Raw genomic sequence first — 15,057 nt, 5'->3', positions numbered from 1 at the left:
GGAGTTGTATTTCTCTTTACACATACAATGTAACATTTACTCTGTACAGTTAAAAAAATGTAAAAGAATTGTTGCATGAGCGAGTTGTCTTTAGACCAGGAGGACCAAAGTGTGGCCCTTAGAATGATTTTGTTTGGCCCTCCAATCACAATTCATAAATGACCTACAATTGGCAACACAAGCAATTAATGCAGATGGATTAAAGGGGGAAATGATCCAAAGCTGATGGAGAACAGTTTGATGCTTTGGAGTGGAGCTGTTGCTCAACTAGGGTATCTTAAAGAACCTGTAAGATATGCTGCTGGGAGGAAGGCCAGCTGAGTCTGGAGTATGACCCGACCCTGCTTCATAAACGGCGTTAAAAAAACTAGAGTCAGAAAATTTTTCAACACAGCAGAATCCTTCTCGGCTCATAGATTCTCAGCAGAGAATCAAAACAAACCAGCATAACACAGCAGGCATAAACACCCGGACAGCTCTTACTTTGAGATGTCTTCTGGGTCCTAGCCTACCTTTGATAGGTGGGACGGACCCCAGGCATCTCGAAGGGATCCTCAGCTTGCTTGTAGTGATTGGTTCAGTGTCCATGGTCGATCTGCTGGTGGTTCCAGACGCCATTTTTCTCCTTAGTTGTAGTAGGGATGCCAGCAGCCAAACAAACTGCCGTTCGGAGGTTGTGGTTGGGTAGTTCCTTGTCTGGTGCCCTGCTTAGACATAAAAAATGGCTTCCATAACTTCATCAGGGTAAAAACAAAACTTAGAGTAAGGTTTCTGAAAAGTAACTTACCAAAAAACAGAAGCAGCGATTTCAAAACATAGCGCTCCAGTGGCCTACTGGTTCATTCTATAGGTTCTGCAATCAGCAGGTGGGTCAAGGTGCCAAATTACTACACCTAATCAACACCTAGAGCATTTCAGGTGGTTCTGCAAAAGTTTTTTAGTCATTTAGGCCTGACAGTGCAAACCTGTGATTGCACAGGTTTTACATTGTGCAAACACAATGTAAAACCTGCCCACCTGCAACACAATAAAAAAAGACAAATCCCAACCTATAATAAAACTAATGTTACTAGCAAAATTGAGGGAAAATATGTACATTATTTGCTGTTTTCTAAATTATTCTAAAACTAGATCAGGAATGAACTGACTTGTTCATAGAAAAATGCTCATTTTCAATTCTTCAGTCTTACATTTTGATACAGAATATAAACTGCTGCTCCTGTATGTCCTTACTCTTATGGAGAGTGAAGAGTGCCATATTACAACAAATTTTAAATGTGTCAGTTTATTAAAACTCTTCACTCTCCATAGATTCTGGATCCATCTTTAGATAATATAAGTTTATCCATAAATTGCTTATTATAAAGAGTTTTCTCAAATCCATTTTTGATTAATTTATCCAATGATAAGTCAACATATGTGAATTAATTGTTCAGTTTAGATTTCATTTCAGTTCAAATCATGAACTCCGTTTCTGCTGCAGTAGGCTGGACCAGGACTTTATTTTCTCTTCAGGATCGTCAGGAAATAATCTCCTGTAGCAGTCTATGTTACAGGCTTGTGAAGAAGCCTCTGGCTGAAAACTGTTGTAAAACAGACTCATGAAGAGAATGAGGGTTTCTAAAGTTTAAAGATTTTATGAAGAATCCCTGAACACTACCACACTTTAAAAAAAAAAGACATCTATAAATGTGGAAGTTTTGAAATGATTTACCAAGGCCTTTTTTAACATGCATGAAATAATCAAAAAGATGTGAAAGCAGTATAAAAAATAAATAATAAAAAACAGACAATGCAACTTTACATTAGATCTATCTAATGTTTTCTTTGTGACAGTGGTGCCCAAAGTGGGTCCTTGAGGGCCGTCATCCTGCATGTTTTAGTTCTCTCCCTGGTTTAATACAATGAATCAAATGATGGCTTGTTAGAGGCCTAAGAGGAACATTCTCATGCTGAAAAGGTTGTTACTATCACCAGGGAGAGAACTAAAACATTCAGGATTCCGGCCCTCAAGGACCCACTTTGGACACCACTGCTTTATGATTTTGGTCCAAAGACATTTAGTCCTTAATTTACTTTTCAAACCATTTTAATCCTGGAACTACTCTCTATATTTAATTTCTTTGATGAATCTCAGCTGATAAATAAGACTGTTTTAATGTTGACATGATCACATCAGAGATAAAAAAAAAAATAGATTTCTTTAAATTGTAAACCAACATTTAATTTATTTTAAAAAAGTAGCTGTGGATTGTTTAATGTCATTCACTGTCAATGCACACAATGTTGAACTGTATAAATCACATTATCCTTTGCCATGTAGAAAACAAAACACTCCATCAACTAATACATTTCTCCAGTCATGATTATTTTCTTGCTACAGAAATCGAAAATGTAGAAAATTTACAGTGAAGAATAACTTAAGGGTTGAGCTAACAGGAAGTGCTTTTTATTAAGGGAACTTTCCTCCTTTTCTGCCATTTTCTATTAAATCAAAATAAGTAATACATTTTTTACAGGACTTTTGTGAACAAAAAGCGATTTTCCTTCAACTTGAAGTATTGTTCATATTTGGAAGCAATCACACATTAAACTGATGGCAGTTTAAACTTCCAACTAAAGGGCTACAATGTGTTGAATGAACCATGTTCACTCAACATATTGTTTAGTGTGCCTAAAGGCTGATAGGTACAATGGTGTATTCAGGCCAATGTAGACAATAAAAAGGAGTAGTAGTAAATTTCTGCCAAAAAACTCAGAAACTGGTTAGAAAAAAAACAAGGAATTCTCTAAGCTCTAAACTGAAAATTTGCGAGAGAAAAAAACAGACATCTAAGTGTATTTAAAAAAAACAAAAAAGAAAACAACGGGGAACATTTCTGAGTTTGAAAAGTTGAAAATTTGATACTCAGAAATTTTGAGATATAAAATTTTCTAGAAACAAAAAAACAACATAAAAATTTCTGAAATTCAAAAGGCAATAATTTTCCACCTTTGAAACTCAAAAATATCATTTTTTTGTAGAGAATTTATGAGAATAATCTCAATCTCTTGCTAATTTTCCAGTTTTTCAAACTCAGAAATATTTTAGATTTTTCTAGAGAATTTCTGAGATTAAGCTTTTTGGCGGAAATGTACATTTCCATGTGGCTCTAAAAGCAGAACAGCTCCACTCAAACTTTAAATCAGTCAACTCTTCCAGTAGTGTAATTAAGCTCCCCTGCCACCAGAGGTCAGTATTTCTTCTGATAACAAGCTCTCTGTAAAACGAGGAATATAACGTTTTGTTTTCTTTTTAAGAGGGGTATTAAATATTATATAGAAGGATTTTATGATCTGAAATAGAAATTTATTAAACACAACTCTAACTTGCACAGAAAGAGAATGTGATGTCTCTTTTTCTGGACTCAGATTGAATCAGTGTGACATGTTTGTGTGCGTTAGACGAGTAGAGGATTGTCCAGAACGGCCACACCCGCAGCTACCCCCCCGTCGGCGTGCTCTGAGCTCTTGGTCCTCAGCAGGTGACCCACACACTCGTTCATCACCATGTGCGCCCCCTGCCTGCAAGGAAACAAGAACACAAGAGAGAAACATACTTTACTGCACACAGAGGATATGCCTGCAAAAAGCTTCCCCTGGTGGAGGGAATCCAGCTGAAAGAATGTGATTCGCTATTTTTGCACACAAGTTCAAAAGACTAAATATTCATGTTGGTCCAACAACTCGTGGAGATGAAAAAGTTTATTTTCTGGCAGAAATGTATATCTTTTAAGCTGCCATAAACTAGAGACTGAGGAGTAAACTACAGCCGTGTAAAATTCTGTCCAGAACTGACAGAGCATAGATTAGTGAAAGCTAAAGGTTCGACAATAAAACATCTTTATTGTGTGAAAATAGCCATGCACTGAGGAGAACAACGTCGTACCTTACGTAGGCTCCAAACACTCCCAGTTCACTCAGACAGTTACTGATGACGAGGGGAGAGTCTCTCCTCAGTAGGTAGTTCTGAATGGGAGCGGGATTAATTTTATCCATCAGGATGTATGCCGTCCGCTCCGTGCTCCCCCTCACCTCCCTGAGAACCTTGACGATCTCCGAACCATAGATATTGTTACCTAGAAGAACAGAATGGATTAAGGTTCAACAGAACTGGATTTGATTAGAGCAGTCAACTTCAAGATGGAAAAAACTAAACCAGGGTCAGAGATAGGACTGCACATGTCTGCTTAGGCGTTTATCTTCTTTAACAGAACATCTCTGATAGCTGAGCTGTGATTTGCCCCATTGAATTGGATGGTGGAAGAAATGTTCATAATGGAGAAACTGACACACAGGCTGAAAGTAGAAAAATCACAAATGGACAGAAAGTGGACTAAATTGATAAATTATGCTGGATGGTAAACTGTAGTAAAGAATCAATGATAATAGCACTGTCATCTAGAAAACAATTTTCAACTAATGCAATAATAACTGCTTATTAATGCAAATAACACAATCAAAGGGAAAAAAAACATTTCTAAAGAAAATCTAACACTGGAACTGAAAAACATTTTAAATATCCCAAATAAACAAGCCAAACAACAATTACTAAAATGTATTATAAAGTTCCAGTAACCAAGAGTGCATTTCAAAAAATAATAATCATTCAGCTTAGACAGGGAAAACAGGCCAAAGTGGCAGGTAGTGCAAACTACTTCATAGTGGGGGTCAAATGTTTTCAGCTTTTCTCAAAATTATTAAATAAGTTGCAAAAAGAAAAACAAAAACATGACTTCAGTTCTGAGCTGCTATATCTAAAAGCTGCAGCTTTCAGATATTCAATGTTGAAAATGTGTCTAACATTTTGTGTTAACTTCTGAGTTAGCGCAAGAACCTAGTCTTAAGTATTTGTTGTCCACATTTGCAGTTTACTTAAAACATGACCCATAACATTTTAAAACATGCAGGAAGTGTTCACCTCCAGTCCCTAAAACTTTTAGACTTTTCCTATAAGTTTGTCGTACACCAAGAATGAAACTCCAACTTAGAAGATCATCAGGTTAAATACAAAGTAGCTGATATATAAGGAATTACTACATGCAGATCCGTTTTTTTAATATATACATTTACCTCCTCCTTCTCGCTGAGGTTTCAGAACAAACCGGTTTGGTTCTGCCAAAGCCATTGCTACAGTTTTGTCACCTTCTGGTCCCTGTGGACAACAGAACCACAACAAGACAAAAAGAAATCAGGAAAACTTTTTTTGTTGTATTTTACTAGCAAAACGATTGGATAAAAATTCCCTTTGGTCACCATGTCTAGAGTGTAGAGGCCAGCAAATGTTTCCCTCATCTGTTGCACTGCCTGAGGCTGATCAGGGAAGAACCTCTCCAGAACTCCGGGTCGGGCCAACACCTGCTGGACCTTCTTGGTTCCTGCCAGGTGAGTGCTGATGTCTGGGCATTTTACAGCCTGAGAGCGCTCCATCATGAGACGAACATCCCAGCACTGCAATTCACAAACCACAAATCTGATTTTAAACTTCTACTGTCTCCTCCAAGCACTCAGAAATATGCTACCTTTATTTTTGTTTGTTTCTTTGATTCATCTTCAGTTTTGATGTGAATTAAAGTAGGAAATTTTCGAGAACCCGAGGCCCCTGTCCACGCAGAGATGAACACAGTAAATTTTCAGAAACGACTACGTAAAAACGTGCGTTCACACGATAGAATGGAGCGACACAGAAAGGCCTGTAGTAGGCCTACCTGGCCAATCGGTGGCGCTGTAGCATTCACATGCAGCTATGTGAAAAACACAGAACAGCAAACAGTGCCACGTTTGCTATTGAGGAGCATTCGGGTTACAGAAAGATGGACCACAAAGTTAACGTTTTGAAATGCATCCACTCTGGAACTCTGGATCAAAAAAATGATCATTTCTGGTTTCTCCAAACGCTGAATCAGACAAAGAAAAACCTAAAATTGTTTTAGGTTTCGTTTGGACACAAACGATATCGGGTGAAATACATGCCTATTTTCTTCTTTCTAATCTGTGCTTCCTACTCTGTGAGCTTCAGCATTTCTGGCAATGTTGTTTGTGTCTAGTGTAAAAGCTTGCTCTCTGCTGGCAACAGTTACAGCCTTTCAAACAGTCCTTTGTGATATGAACATTGCACACACTGATATAGTGGTCCCACTTTGTTTTTGTTTTTTGATTTCCCTAAACAGCACTGTGAGGCTCCAAATTAGATTGAGACTTTTCTTAAAACTCCACAAAGAGCAGAAACTTATTAAGAGTTAAGCCCTTAAAGTTTCATTAATAGTTTATTATGTCTAGCCTTTTTTTCTGAGTGTTTCCTTTGTAATATCTTGGTTTTTCAGACTTAATCACTAATTTCAGAATAGATCAGTGAGGTTACTTATGATTCAGTTCTTGATTCTATTAGTGAATAACTCCAGTGATCATACAGTATTAAAACTGATAAATTGCCTATTGATGATAAGTACACCAACCCTCTTTCATCTATCACCCTTTTAAATTTGTTATTGATGATCACTTAGCTTAATAAATGTATAAAGTGCTACACCGGTTCCATAGCAGCTCATTTTTTGTCTGAACCAGTTTTGGGCCGAGTGCTGCCTGTTTTCTCTGAACCTACATTCCTGACTGACCAGTGGACACACTGACCAGCAGAGTGTGAAAACCGTTTGTTCTTCTTTGTTCACAGGAAACAGGAACATGATCAGACGAACAACAAATCACTGGACACAACTTTACAAGTTGACTTTTTAAAATGGATAACTCAGTTTTCCAGCATCTTTACCTGGGAGAAAATGATGAGTTCATTTGGTTTCAGTGAAGAATGGTAAGGATGTGAAAAAGTCCTGCCCATAATAATTGAGGAATGGAGTTGTTTTGAAATACCTGTTCATTAGTGTAGTTCTGCGGCATGTATCCATTCCTGAAGTACACCACCGCCACCTCTTTTCCTTCCCTGAAATTAAAGTAAATTATTATTACCTATCCTAACATCCAGCGATTAGCCGGGGCGGGGATCAACACATCTCTAGAACTTGACTTACACAAAAAGCCTCTTGTCTGGATCAAGAGATCCTGTTTTATAGACGTCATCAAACCGTTTTCTTACTGTGGGAATGTTTCTGAAACACACAGAGTTTACAACACCATGAGCAATACATCCAATTTCTCCATTTACAACAGAATAGAATAGAATAGAAGAATAGAAGTACTTTATTCATCCCAACCAGGAAATTACTGTGCAGTTGCAGCATACACATACACACAGATCAAATTACAATATGAAAAATAAAATAAAAATAAGATAAATGCATAAAATATAAAATGTAAGATTCTGTACAGTATGAACAGTGAAAATTAATGATCTGTACAGTCTGTACAAAAGTGCTTTGTAAACAATCTGTACAATATCGATTAATGAGCAGATATGTACAAAGGTAACTTAACGTTTGTTTAACGTTTGTTAAGTTAACAGTGGTCCCCAAACTTTTTCCTGTGAAGGCCACATAACTTTTCCCTTCTCTGGTGGGGGGCCGGAGATTGTTGACCGGGGGGGGGATTCGTTTCTCGATTGATTTTTACCCAGAAAGCACATGGGCAAAAACCATGAATGAAACGGTGACTGGGACTGACCAGTATATATTCCATTGAGGGAAAGTAACTTTAACATATTTATTTCTCATATGTTAACATAAAGGCTCGTTTTGAAGTATAAGTTGCTACTTGCTTCGAAGAATTCAACCTGGAATGCGGCGTTCATAACAGACACGTGTTCATCTGCTCTGCCGCCAGCAAACAACTGTACTGATTAAATAACATAAAAGTCGAGCAGTTCCCTAAAACTCCAACAGATGGCAGCAATGCGCCCTACAGTTTACAGGATACACTTCCTGCTAAAGAGCCCCCTGGCGGTTGAAGAAAATTCACATATAAACCGGAAAATACAATAATTGGAAAAAAAATCTGAATGCTCTCTGGTATTGTTCAGGGGGCCGGACCAAATGTGGAGGCGAGCCGGATCCAGCCCACGGGCCGTAGTTTGGGGACCCCTGATTTACGCAAATCAGGTTTACACTTTTAAGTATAGAGGTGCTGAGGAATTGTCAGATTTTCAGTCTAAGTGCCCTATGGCCCCAACACTGGTGATCCCTGGTCAGATAAGTTATCAGTGAGTGTATCACAACTAAAAGCTAACAAGACACAGCAACAACAACACTCTTCAGCGTTACAAAGGAATGTATGATATTAAGAAAACATAATTGGTTGTTGAATGTTGTGATAATGATCGTATCAATAAGGGTGTGCAGAGAGGATCATCAGGGCTGATACAGGAAAACCCACACATCCTGGACACAAACTGTTGAAATTTTAACCTTCAGGTCAGAAGCCATGTTTTCTCTGGAGAGTTCATTCATGTTGAAAGAAGACAGATTAGGACTTCTGTGGGTTCTGATCATGTAATTTAGATCATTTTGTTTGGGTTTTTTCTTTAGTATTTGAAGGGGCAGTGTTATGTAAAATCAAATATGTTATTCCTTCTTCAACAACATAACTTGAGTGTTGTTTTGATTCTTTCATGCAGGTTTGAGAAATCCTTTAATCTCCAAAGGTCATGTTGTTCAAAACACTTGGGTGGACGTTGCTCCGCCTTCTAGGACGAATGACCTGACTCTTACCTCTTCCAGAGTTCGCTTTCAATGTATCGGTGATCAAAGATGTTCCTCTGGACTTCCTCCACCAAAAACATGACAACCGCCCTGAAACAACAACAAAAAAAAAACACTCATGGCAACACCGTCAGCTTCCATCATAAAAAATAAAGTTCTCTGACTAGAAAGATAACATAAACAGTTGAAACTGTTTGTTAACATGGAGTATTTAGCCGAAAGTGTTTGTGTGTTATATTGTATTATACTGTCCACTCTGGGGTTTGATCTGCTTTAACCACAGGATGCAAACAGTCAGCCTTAAAGTTGTCTTATTCTGATATCTGTGTGGGTTACCTCTCTGATCCATACAGCTCCCAGGCTTTGGCCAGTCCTCTGGCCAGACCAGCTGCAGGGTTGTTGTCCAGGATTCGTTGACTCTCCTCCAGCCTCCCAGCCACCTTCAGGATGTGCCTGTGGAGCCGGAGGGAGGGAACCTTCTGTAGTCTTTACACAAGTTTTGAAGTTTTGTCCTCTTTTCCATTTTTAAACTGTTATTTTTTTGTCTTGATTAAACAATGGATTAATACATCCAAGCAGGAAATTTCTTTCAACAAAAATCAAAATTTTTGTTTCACACCAGTCACTTTAAAACAGGTTTCATTTTGTTACTTTAGTTTTGATTTGTTCCTTCTGTAGACATCTGTTCACATATTATTTGTTTGGTTGAGACATTGCTTTCTCCTCTACTCCAGCAGCTCTGCCCGGCTACAGTATGGATGAAAATGTATTATTTCCATCTTTGTTCTGTAAAAATACAAATCTGCGCAATCTTTTGCTGAACAACTTACTTGTGTACCTCTGGTGTTTGTGAGGAGAGGCCACCAAAGCTGGCAGCAATAGTATTGATCTCTATCTGCTTCAGAGAAGACGTTTGGTCCTCTCTCTGGTCCAACATGTAGTCAGAACGATTAAGACCCAACACGATGGACTGCAAAAAAGAAAAACAAGAATCCTATATATATATATATATATATATATATATATATATATATATATATATATATATATATATATATATATATATATATATATATATATATATATATATATATATGAAGGTACTAATTGTATATATATATATATATATATATATATATATATATATGAAGGTACTAATTGAGGTCCAGTGATGAACATTCAGTGCAAACAAAGCAAAAATCTTAAGTTATTAATACCTTAAACACAAAAGGTTCATGACTTTTAAATTAAATAATGCAGAAAGAGCAGAGCTTCAGTGAGTATGTAAAATATTCTGCATGTTCCAGGCACATTGTGCCATCTTATAGCACAATCAAGTAACTGTGTTACCTTCAGTTGTTATAAAAATGCTATATATTAAAAATGACTGAAAATAGACTGTGTAATTTAACGCTTTGAAAGTGAACCTCCATCTCTCTAAAAACTCCTGCTCTTTCTGAAACTCCGCCTTCAGGAAGTTATCACAACATGGCTCCTCTATTAACCCTTCAACAACATTTCACTGAGAAGTAACTGTGGCTATAGGAGATTAAGAATTTTTCAACCATCGATGAAAGAATCAAGGCAACACTCCAGTAATGTTTTTGATGAGGGAATGACATTATAACATGATGTAAAGCTCAAAATAGTCAATTTTACTGACCTTTAAAAAACCCATTAAAGCATCAGAGAACGTCTTAGCTCACCTCTTTGTTTTCAATAGGATTTCAGTTTTCAATTTTTAAACGTAAAATTTGGATTTTATGGTTTATAAACCATATTTTTTGAATACATTTTGATTATAACGAGAATTTTATGCCTTACTAAAACAATAAATCAATAGAAATAAAAGTTTTGAGAGTGGCACACATCTAGTTTTGCCATTTCAATATTTTTTAGTTTTTAAATTTTTCAGATGTCTTTCTTTGAATATACATGAAAATCAAATGTAGATTCAATATTTCCTCATTGAATTTTCTGCATAACATTTGGAATTCAAACTAGAGTACTTTATATTAACTTCTGGGTCATTCCTACTTTCAGAGAACTAACTAAAAAAAAGTTATAGGATTGTTCTGTCTGAAGGTCAAAATAGTGTTAAAACAGATTTTTAGTTCTAATCTAAAACAAACATTTTAAGCTAATGTTTGTAGCACACATCCAATCACTTTGACCACATTATGTAAACAATGTGAACTCTGACTGCATAAACTGAACAACATTTCAGTCACTGCAAAGACTTTTGTCCAGAACTGCTCATGTAAAGGTAACCATACCTGAGATCTTCCTTCTTTTAGGATCTGCTGGTGGATCTTGAACAACTTGGCGGTGAAATCATCCACTTCTATTGTGCTGTAAGCAAAAAACAAACTCTTAAAGTCCTGACCAGGTAGGAAAAACAACATATGAGGGACTGTATCTGATTACACTGGGTTTATAATAGCTTTGGATTTTTAATTAGAGTTCAGTTTTACTTCATTGTGCCTTTTTGTTTTCCTAATTAAGTTAGTTTAAATAATTTTTCAGAGTGGGTTTACTAGATTTATTAGCCAATATTAGTTCAATATTGTTTAGGAGTTATAGGAGTAGTTTTACTTTTTCATACTTTGGTCAAGTTTTAGGTCCAAAATTCAAAAAGGTCAAAATATTATATTGTGATTATGAATACATCAATTGGGTAATGAATACAAAACAGAAGATCCTATTTTCAAAAAAAATCTATTTAATTATTGTTGTCAACTGACTAGTGTTTTCTCACAGTCAACATCAATTTCAAAAGGCTATTAAAAACATATATATTCTTCCATCCATCCATCCATTTTCTATACACCCTTGTCCCTTAGTGGGGTCAGAAGGGATTATATACATTCTTATACACAAAAAAATATATGCTATAATTTTAGTTCCAGTTAGTTGTAATCTTTCCTAATTAATTGCCGTTTTATTTATTTCAGTTAAGGTCAATGTCAGTTTTTGTTATTTTGTTTGTTTTAGTTAACTATAATAACCTTGTTTCCTAGCATCACTTTGCACACCAAAACATATCCGTTCCATGAATTGCAGGCGGTGCTGCTGCATCCATCCTACCTGGCTAAAGCCTCCTGCAGGAAGTCAATATCCTGGCTGATCTTGTCCACCAACGTGTTGAAGTGGGTCTGAACCGAAAGAGCCTGAAGGAACACGGACTTAGGCACAGGCGAAGGGAAGAGAGTGAATGGAGCATATGTCACCAACTGCAAAAAGTAGGGAAATGTAAGAAATATATGAAAAAAAAACAATTACTGGGTCTGAGAGGAATTAACACAGAAAACTAATTGTGCTGAAGAGCATATTCCTGAGATGATTTCTTGGTCTAGGGCTGCACAGTGGCACAGTTGGTAGAGCTGTTTCCTTGCAGCAAGAAGGTTCTGGGTTCAATTCCCGGCCCCAGTCTTTCTGCATGGAGTTTCCATGTTCTCCCTGTGCATGCGTGGGTTTTCTCTGGGTACTCCAGTTTCCTCCCACAGTCCAAAAAACATGACTGACCTCTCCAAATTTCCCCTAGGTGTGAGTGTGTGTATGGTTGTGTGTCTCTGTGTTGCCCTGCGACAGACTGGCGACCTGTCCAGGGTGTACCCTGCCTCTTGCCCGGAACGTTAGCTGGAGATAGACACCAGCACCCGTCCCAACCCCATTAAGGGACAAGGTTGTAAAGAAAATGGATAGATGGATTTCTCGGTCTGTTTCACCTGCAGTAGCACAGACTTAAGAGGCTAGACATTCTGACAGTGCTTTAATGCATCTACTGATTTGACCACAACAAGCTGCGTTGATAATAACAGTCTAAAGGACAACTAAAGTGACATTTTTAAAAAAGCACCTCAGATGAGTTTGGGCTCTCCTTGGTCCTCATCAATACTCCCTGAAGAAGTGCTGCGTCCTTTGCAACTTCGGCTAATTCTTTTATCAGTGCAGCGTCTATCATCACCTCATCCGGGATCCTCGAGGCCATTCTAGGAAAAATACTAGATTCAAAATAAAACAGATGAAAGTTTTATTACATTTGTTAGGTGTTTCTATTGCTAATCCAGGAAAAAATGTATCATAATAATTTAACTGACAAGAAAAATCAGGTTTTGTTGATAACAAACCGACTGTGAATCCTCACATATAATAATCAATAATGTAATTGCAGATGCTACTACAGTGGACAGCTGTTTAAAAGTCATTGTTTCCTAAATGCAGTGGTTTCTATGGTGGAATTGCATATCAGTCCTTAGAATGCTCTCTACTGCTCCCCTCCATTGAATTAATTCAGTGGCAAGTTGTTGTAACTACAAGTTAATGTCATCGGAGTCCAAGATGGCTGTCAGACACACTCGATGACCACTCCTGGAATACCCTCTCAATCCTTCTAGGAGAATAGTAGAGGTAAAAAAATATATATGCTGACATGCAGGAGCATCTAAGTAACAATATTATTAACTTAGTTTGGAAATGTTTTATTTCACATAAGTAGAAAATTGTGATCAACCATGTGTCCAACATGGTGGACATCATGCATCGCTGACTATATTTTTAACACAAGTCATGTAGTTGATTTATCTTCCATTATAACTGTTTTGCTTGTAATTTAATTCATTTTGAGTATATCTATAAGTTAGTTTTAAAAATAAACTTTTTTATGCAGTTTGTGTTAGTGAAATTTAGTGAAATTATAATTTCTCATACTTTTAGACCACAAGTGCAGCAAAGAATAAGGAACACTATGGAATAGTCAAGGAAATTCCCTCCAACTCCTCTGATGATAAGTATAGTGACAGCAGTGATGAGGAGTGGCTACCAGAGAACACTAGAAATATAGGAGATACAGATAATTAAAGAGATGCATCCGTATCTCAGGATGCTGAAAGTCAAGATGATGAGGGCCAGGATGATGGACAGGTTGCAAAGGGAGGTGAGCAAGATGAGGGAGTTGAGGAAAATGTCCACATGGTACCTACTCAGAGAAATGTTCACAAGGGCCATGCCTGCACTCAACCCCGCAAATATGCCTGGAAAATCCAAGACAATAACTTTGATGGAGACCTGCCACCTTTTCTAGAAGAAAGAAGGATAAATGCTGATGGAAGAGAACCAATTGATTTCTTTAGGTATTTGTTTCCCTTGGATCTCATTGATGAGATAGTGCATAACACCAACATGTATGCGCTGCAGAAAGGGAAAGAAAATCTGGCAGTGACAAGTGAAGAAATGCACATTTTTCTAGGGATCAACATGGTCATGGGGTACATTCGGTATCCTAGGACACGGATGTACTGGTCCAGTGAGGATGGCCTTCGTCTTGGAGTAATTGCAGATGCTATGTCTGCAATTACATATGCAGACATAGCATATGTCTGCATAGTTGAGGAAAATGTCCACATGGTACCTACTCAGAGAAATGTTCAACCTGGAATGCGGCGTTAGGGTTAGGGTAACTCATCCTTAAGTTTTCCTTTTGTTCACAAGCTTTAACAATCTTCCGATATAACAGAGCATACATCACATTTTTCCAGTTAAGAAATTAATAAGAAATATTTACAGCGAGTATCCAACTGTTCGACATAATAGTAGAATTGGCAATATTCCAAAATATTACCAAATTACACATTAAAAACCAAGAACTTGGAATAACAAAACGACCAAGGCTTTACTAACGGCGTTGCTGAGGTTTAAAATAAAATTAGAAGATAACTAAGTTACAAATAACAGAAAAATCTACATAACACATAGCACATTTACATGTTCTCCTAAGTTGTTAGCGAACTCTAGGAAGAAGCCACTGGCAGGTGATTCTAGCTTGTTAGCTTCCTACCTTCGGTAGCTACAGCTAGAGCATCGATGTGTTCGGCTCGAAATATTCACAGGAATATTCAACAGTATATGGATACTGATATACCTCTTACAGTCTTTTAAATCCGGCATAAAAACGATGTATTTGAAATATGCGCTGCGTCTGTCTCCTATTGACGTTCTGAATGTGCTACTGTAGAAAACAGGTCAGCGTTTGTAATATTGAAGCAGAACACGTGACCTTTCAGGCGCCCTAAAACATCTTAATTTCTGTGTAAAAGCCAAACAAAGTGCTTACTTAGTTCAGCCCGTAGTTTCGATACATATAGCCCCTTTGAAATAACTGTACAAACTATAGAGTTCCTCTGATTCACGGGCGAAGCTCAGCGGTGCATTTAAAGTACCTGGGAATTTATAATACAAACTGAAGTAGTTTGGATTTTCTCGCTTGGTATTTTCGGACAATTCATTTACTATAAGCAACCAAAGGTCAGGGAAAAATATGTGACCACAGAGTAGTTGAAAGGTGCTACAAATATCCTTACGCTAATGTCAC

The 15,057-nt window shown here is 37.3% G+C and overlaps 1 protein-coding gene and 1 pseudogene across 4 annotated transcripts; one reads left to right on the top strand and one right to left on the bottom strand.

The window, feature by feature from the left end:
* Positions 1–2,198: 2,198 nt before the first annotated feature.
* gss (glutathione synthetase) lies at positions 2,199–14,908 on the bottom strand. 4 transcript variants are annotated; one of them, XM_088006904.1, is made up of 13 exons: positions 14,800–14,908; positions 12,547–12,691; positions 11,775–11,920; positions 10,964–11,039; positions 9,518–9,657; positions 9,024–9,140; positions 8,697–8,777; positions 7,065–7,142; positions 6,907–6,976; positions 5,296–5,490; positions 5,113–5,194; positions 3,929–4,118; positions 2,199–3,564 (listed from the first exon to the last, which is right to left on the bottom strand). In XM_088006904.1, exons 2-13 carry the CDS (start codon positions 12,676–12,678, stop codon positions 3,441–3,443), a joined length of 1,431 nt encoding a protein of 476 aa, XP_087863030.1. In that variant the 5' UTR covers positions 12,679–12,691; positions 14,800–14,908; the 3' UTR covers positions 2,199–3,440. The 4 variants fall into 4 exon arrangements, with proteins under 4 accessions (XP_087863030.1, XP_087863032.1, XP_087863029.1 ...); XM_088006906.1 differs by having other exon boundaries at positions 12,547–12,679; positions 14,800–14,885; XM_088006903.1 differs by lacking the exon at positions 14,800–14,908 and adding an exon at positions 14,608–14,791.
* On the top strand, positions 13,029–14,137 carry LOC148158252 (uncharacterized; annotated as a pseudogene).
* Positions 14,909–15,057: the final 149 nt, after the last annotated feature.

This window comes from Poecilia mexicana, unplaced genomic scaffold (assembly GCF_051168715.1).
Source record: "Poecilia mexicana isolate PSO_F unplaced genomic scaffold, ASM5116871v1 scaffold_7, whole genome shotgun sequence".
NCBI lineage: Eukaryota > Metazoa > Chordata > Actinopteri > Cyprinodontiformes > Poeciliidae > Poecilia > Poecilia mexicana.
The sequence above is the reverse complement of the archived record's forward strand: the minus strand, read 5'-3'. Positions and strand labels throughout refer to the sequence as shown.

What these genes read in the sequence shown, in the direction of transcription:
- gss (XM_088006903.1), bottom strand. Translation starts at nt 14,633, where the DNA reads ATGCCGGATTTAAAAGACTGTAAGAG. An exon ending in GAGCTGTATGGATCAGAGAG is followed by an intron (nt 8,778 to 9,023) that starts GTAACCCACACA and finishes TTGTTGTTTCAG; the next exon opens with GGCGGTTGTCATGTTTTTGG. An exon ending in ACCTCAGCGAGAAGGAGGAG is followed by an intron (nt 4,119 to 5,112) that starts GTAAATGTATAT and finishes CTGTTCTTCTAG; the next exon opens with GTAACAATATCTATGGTTCG.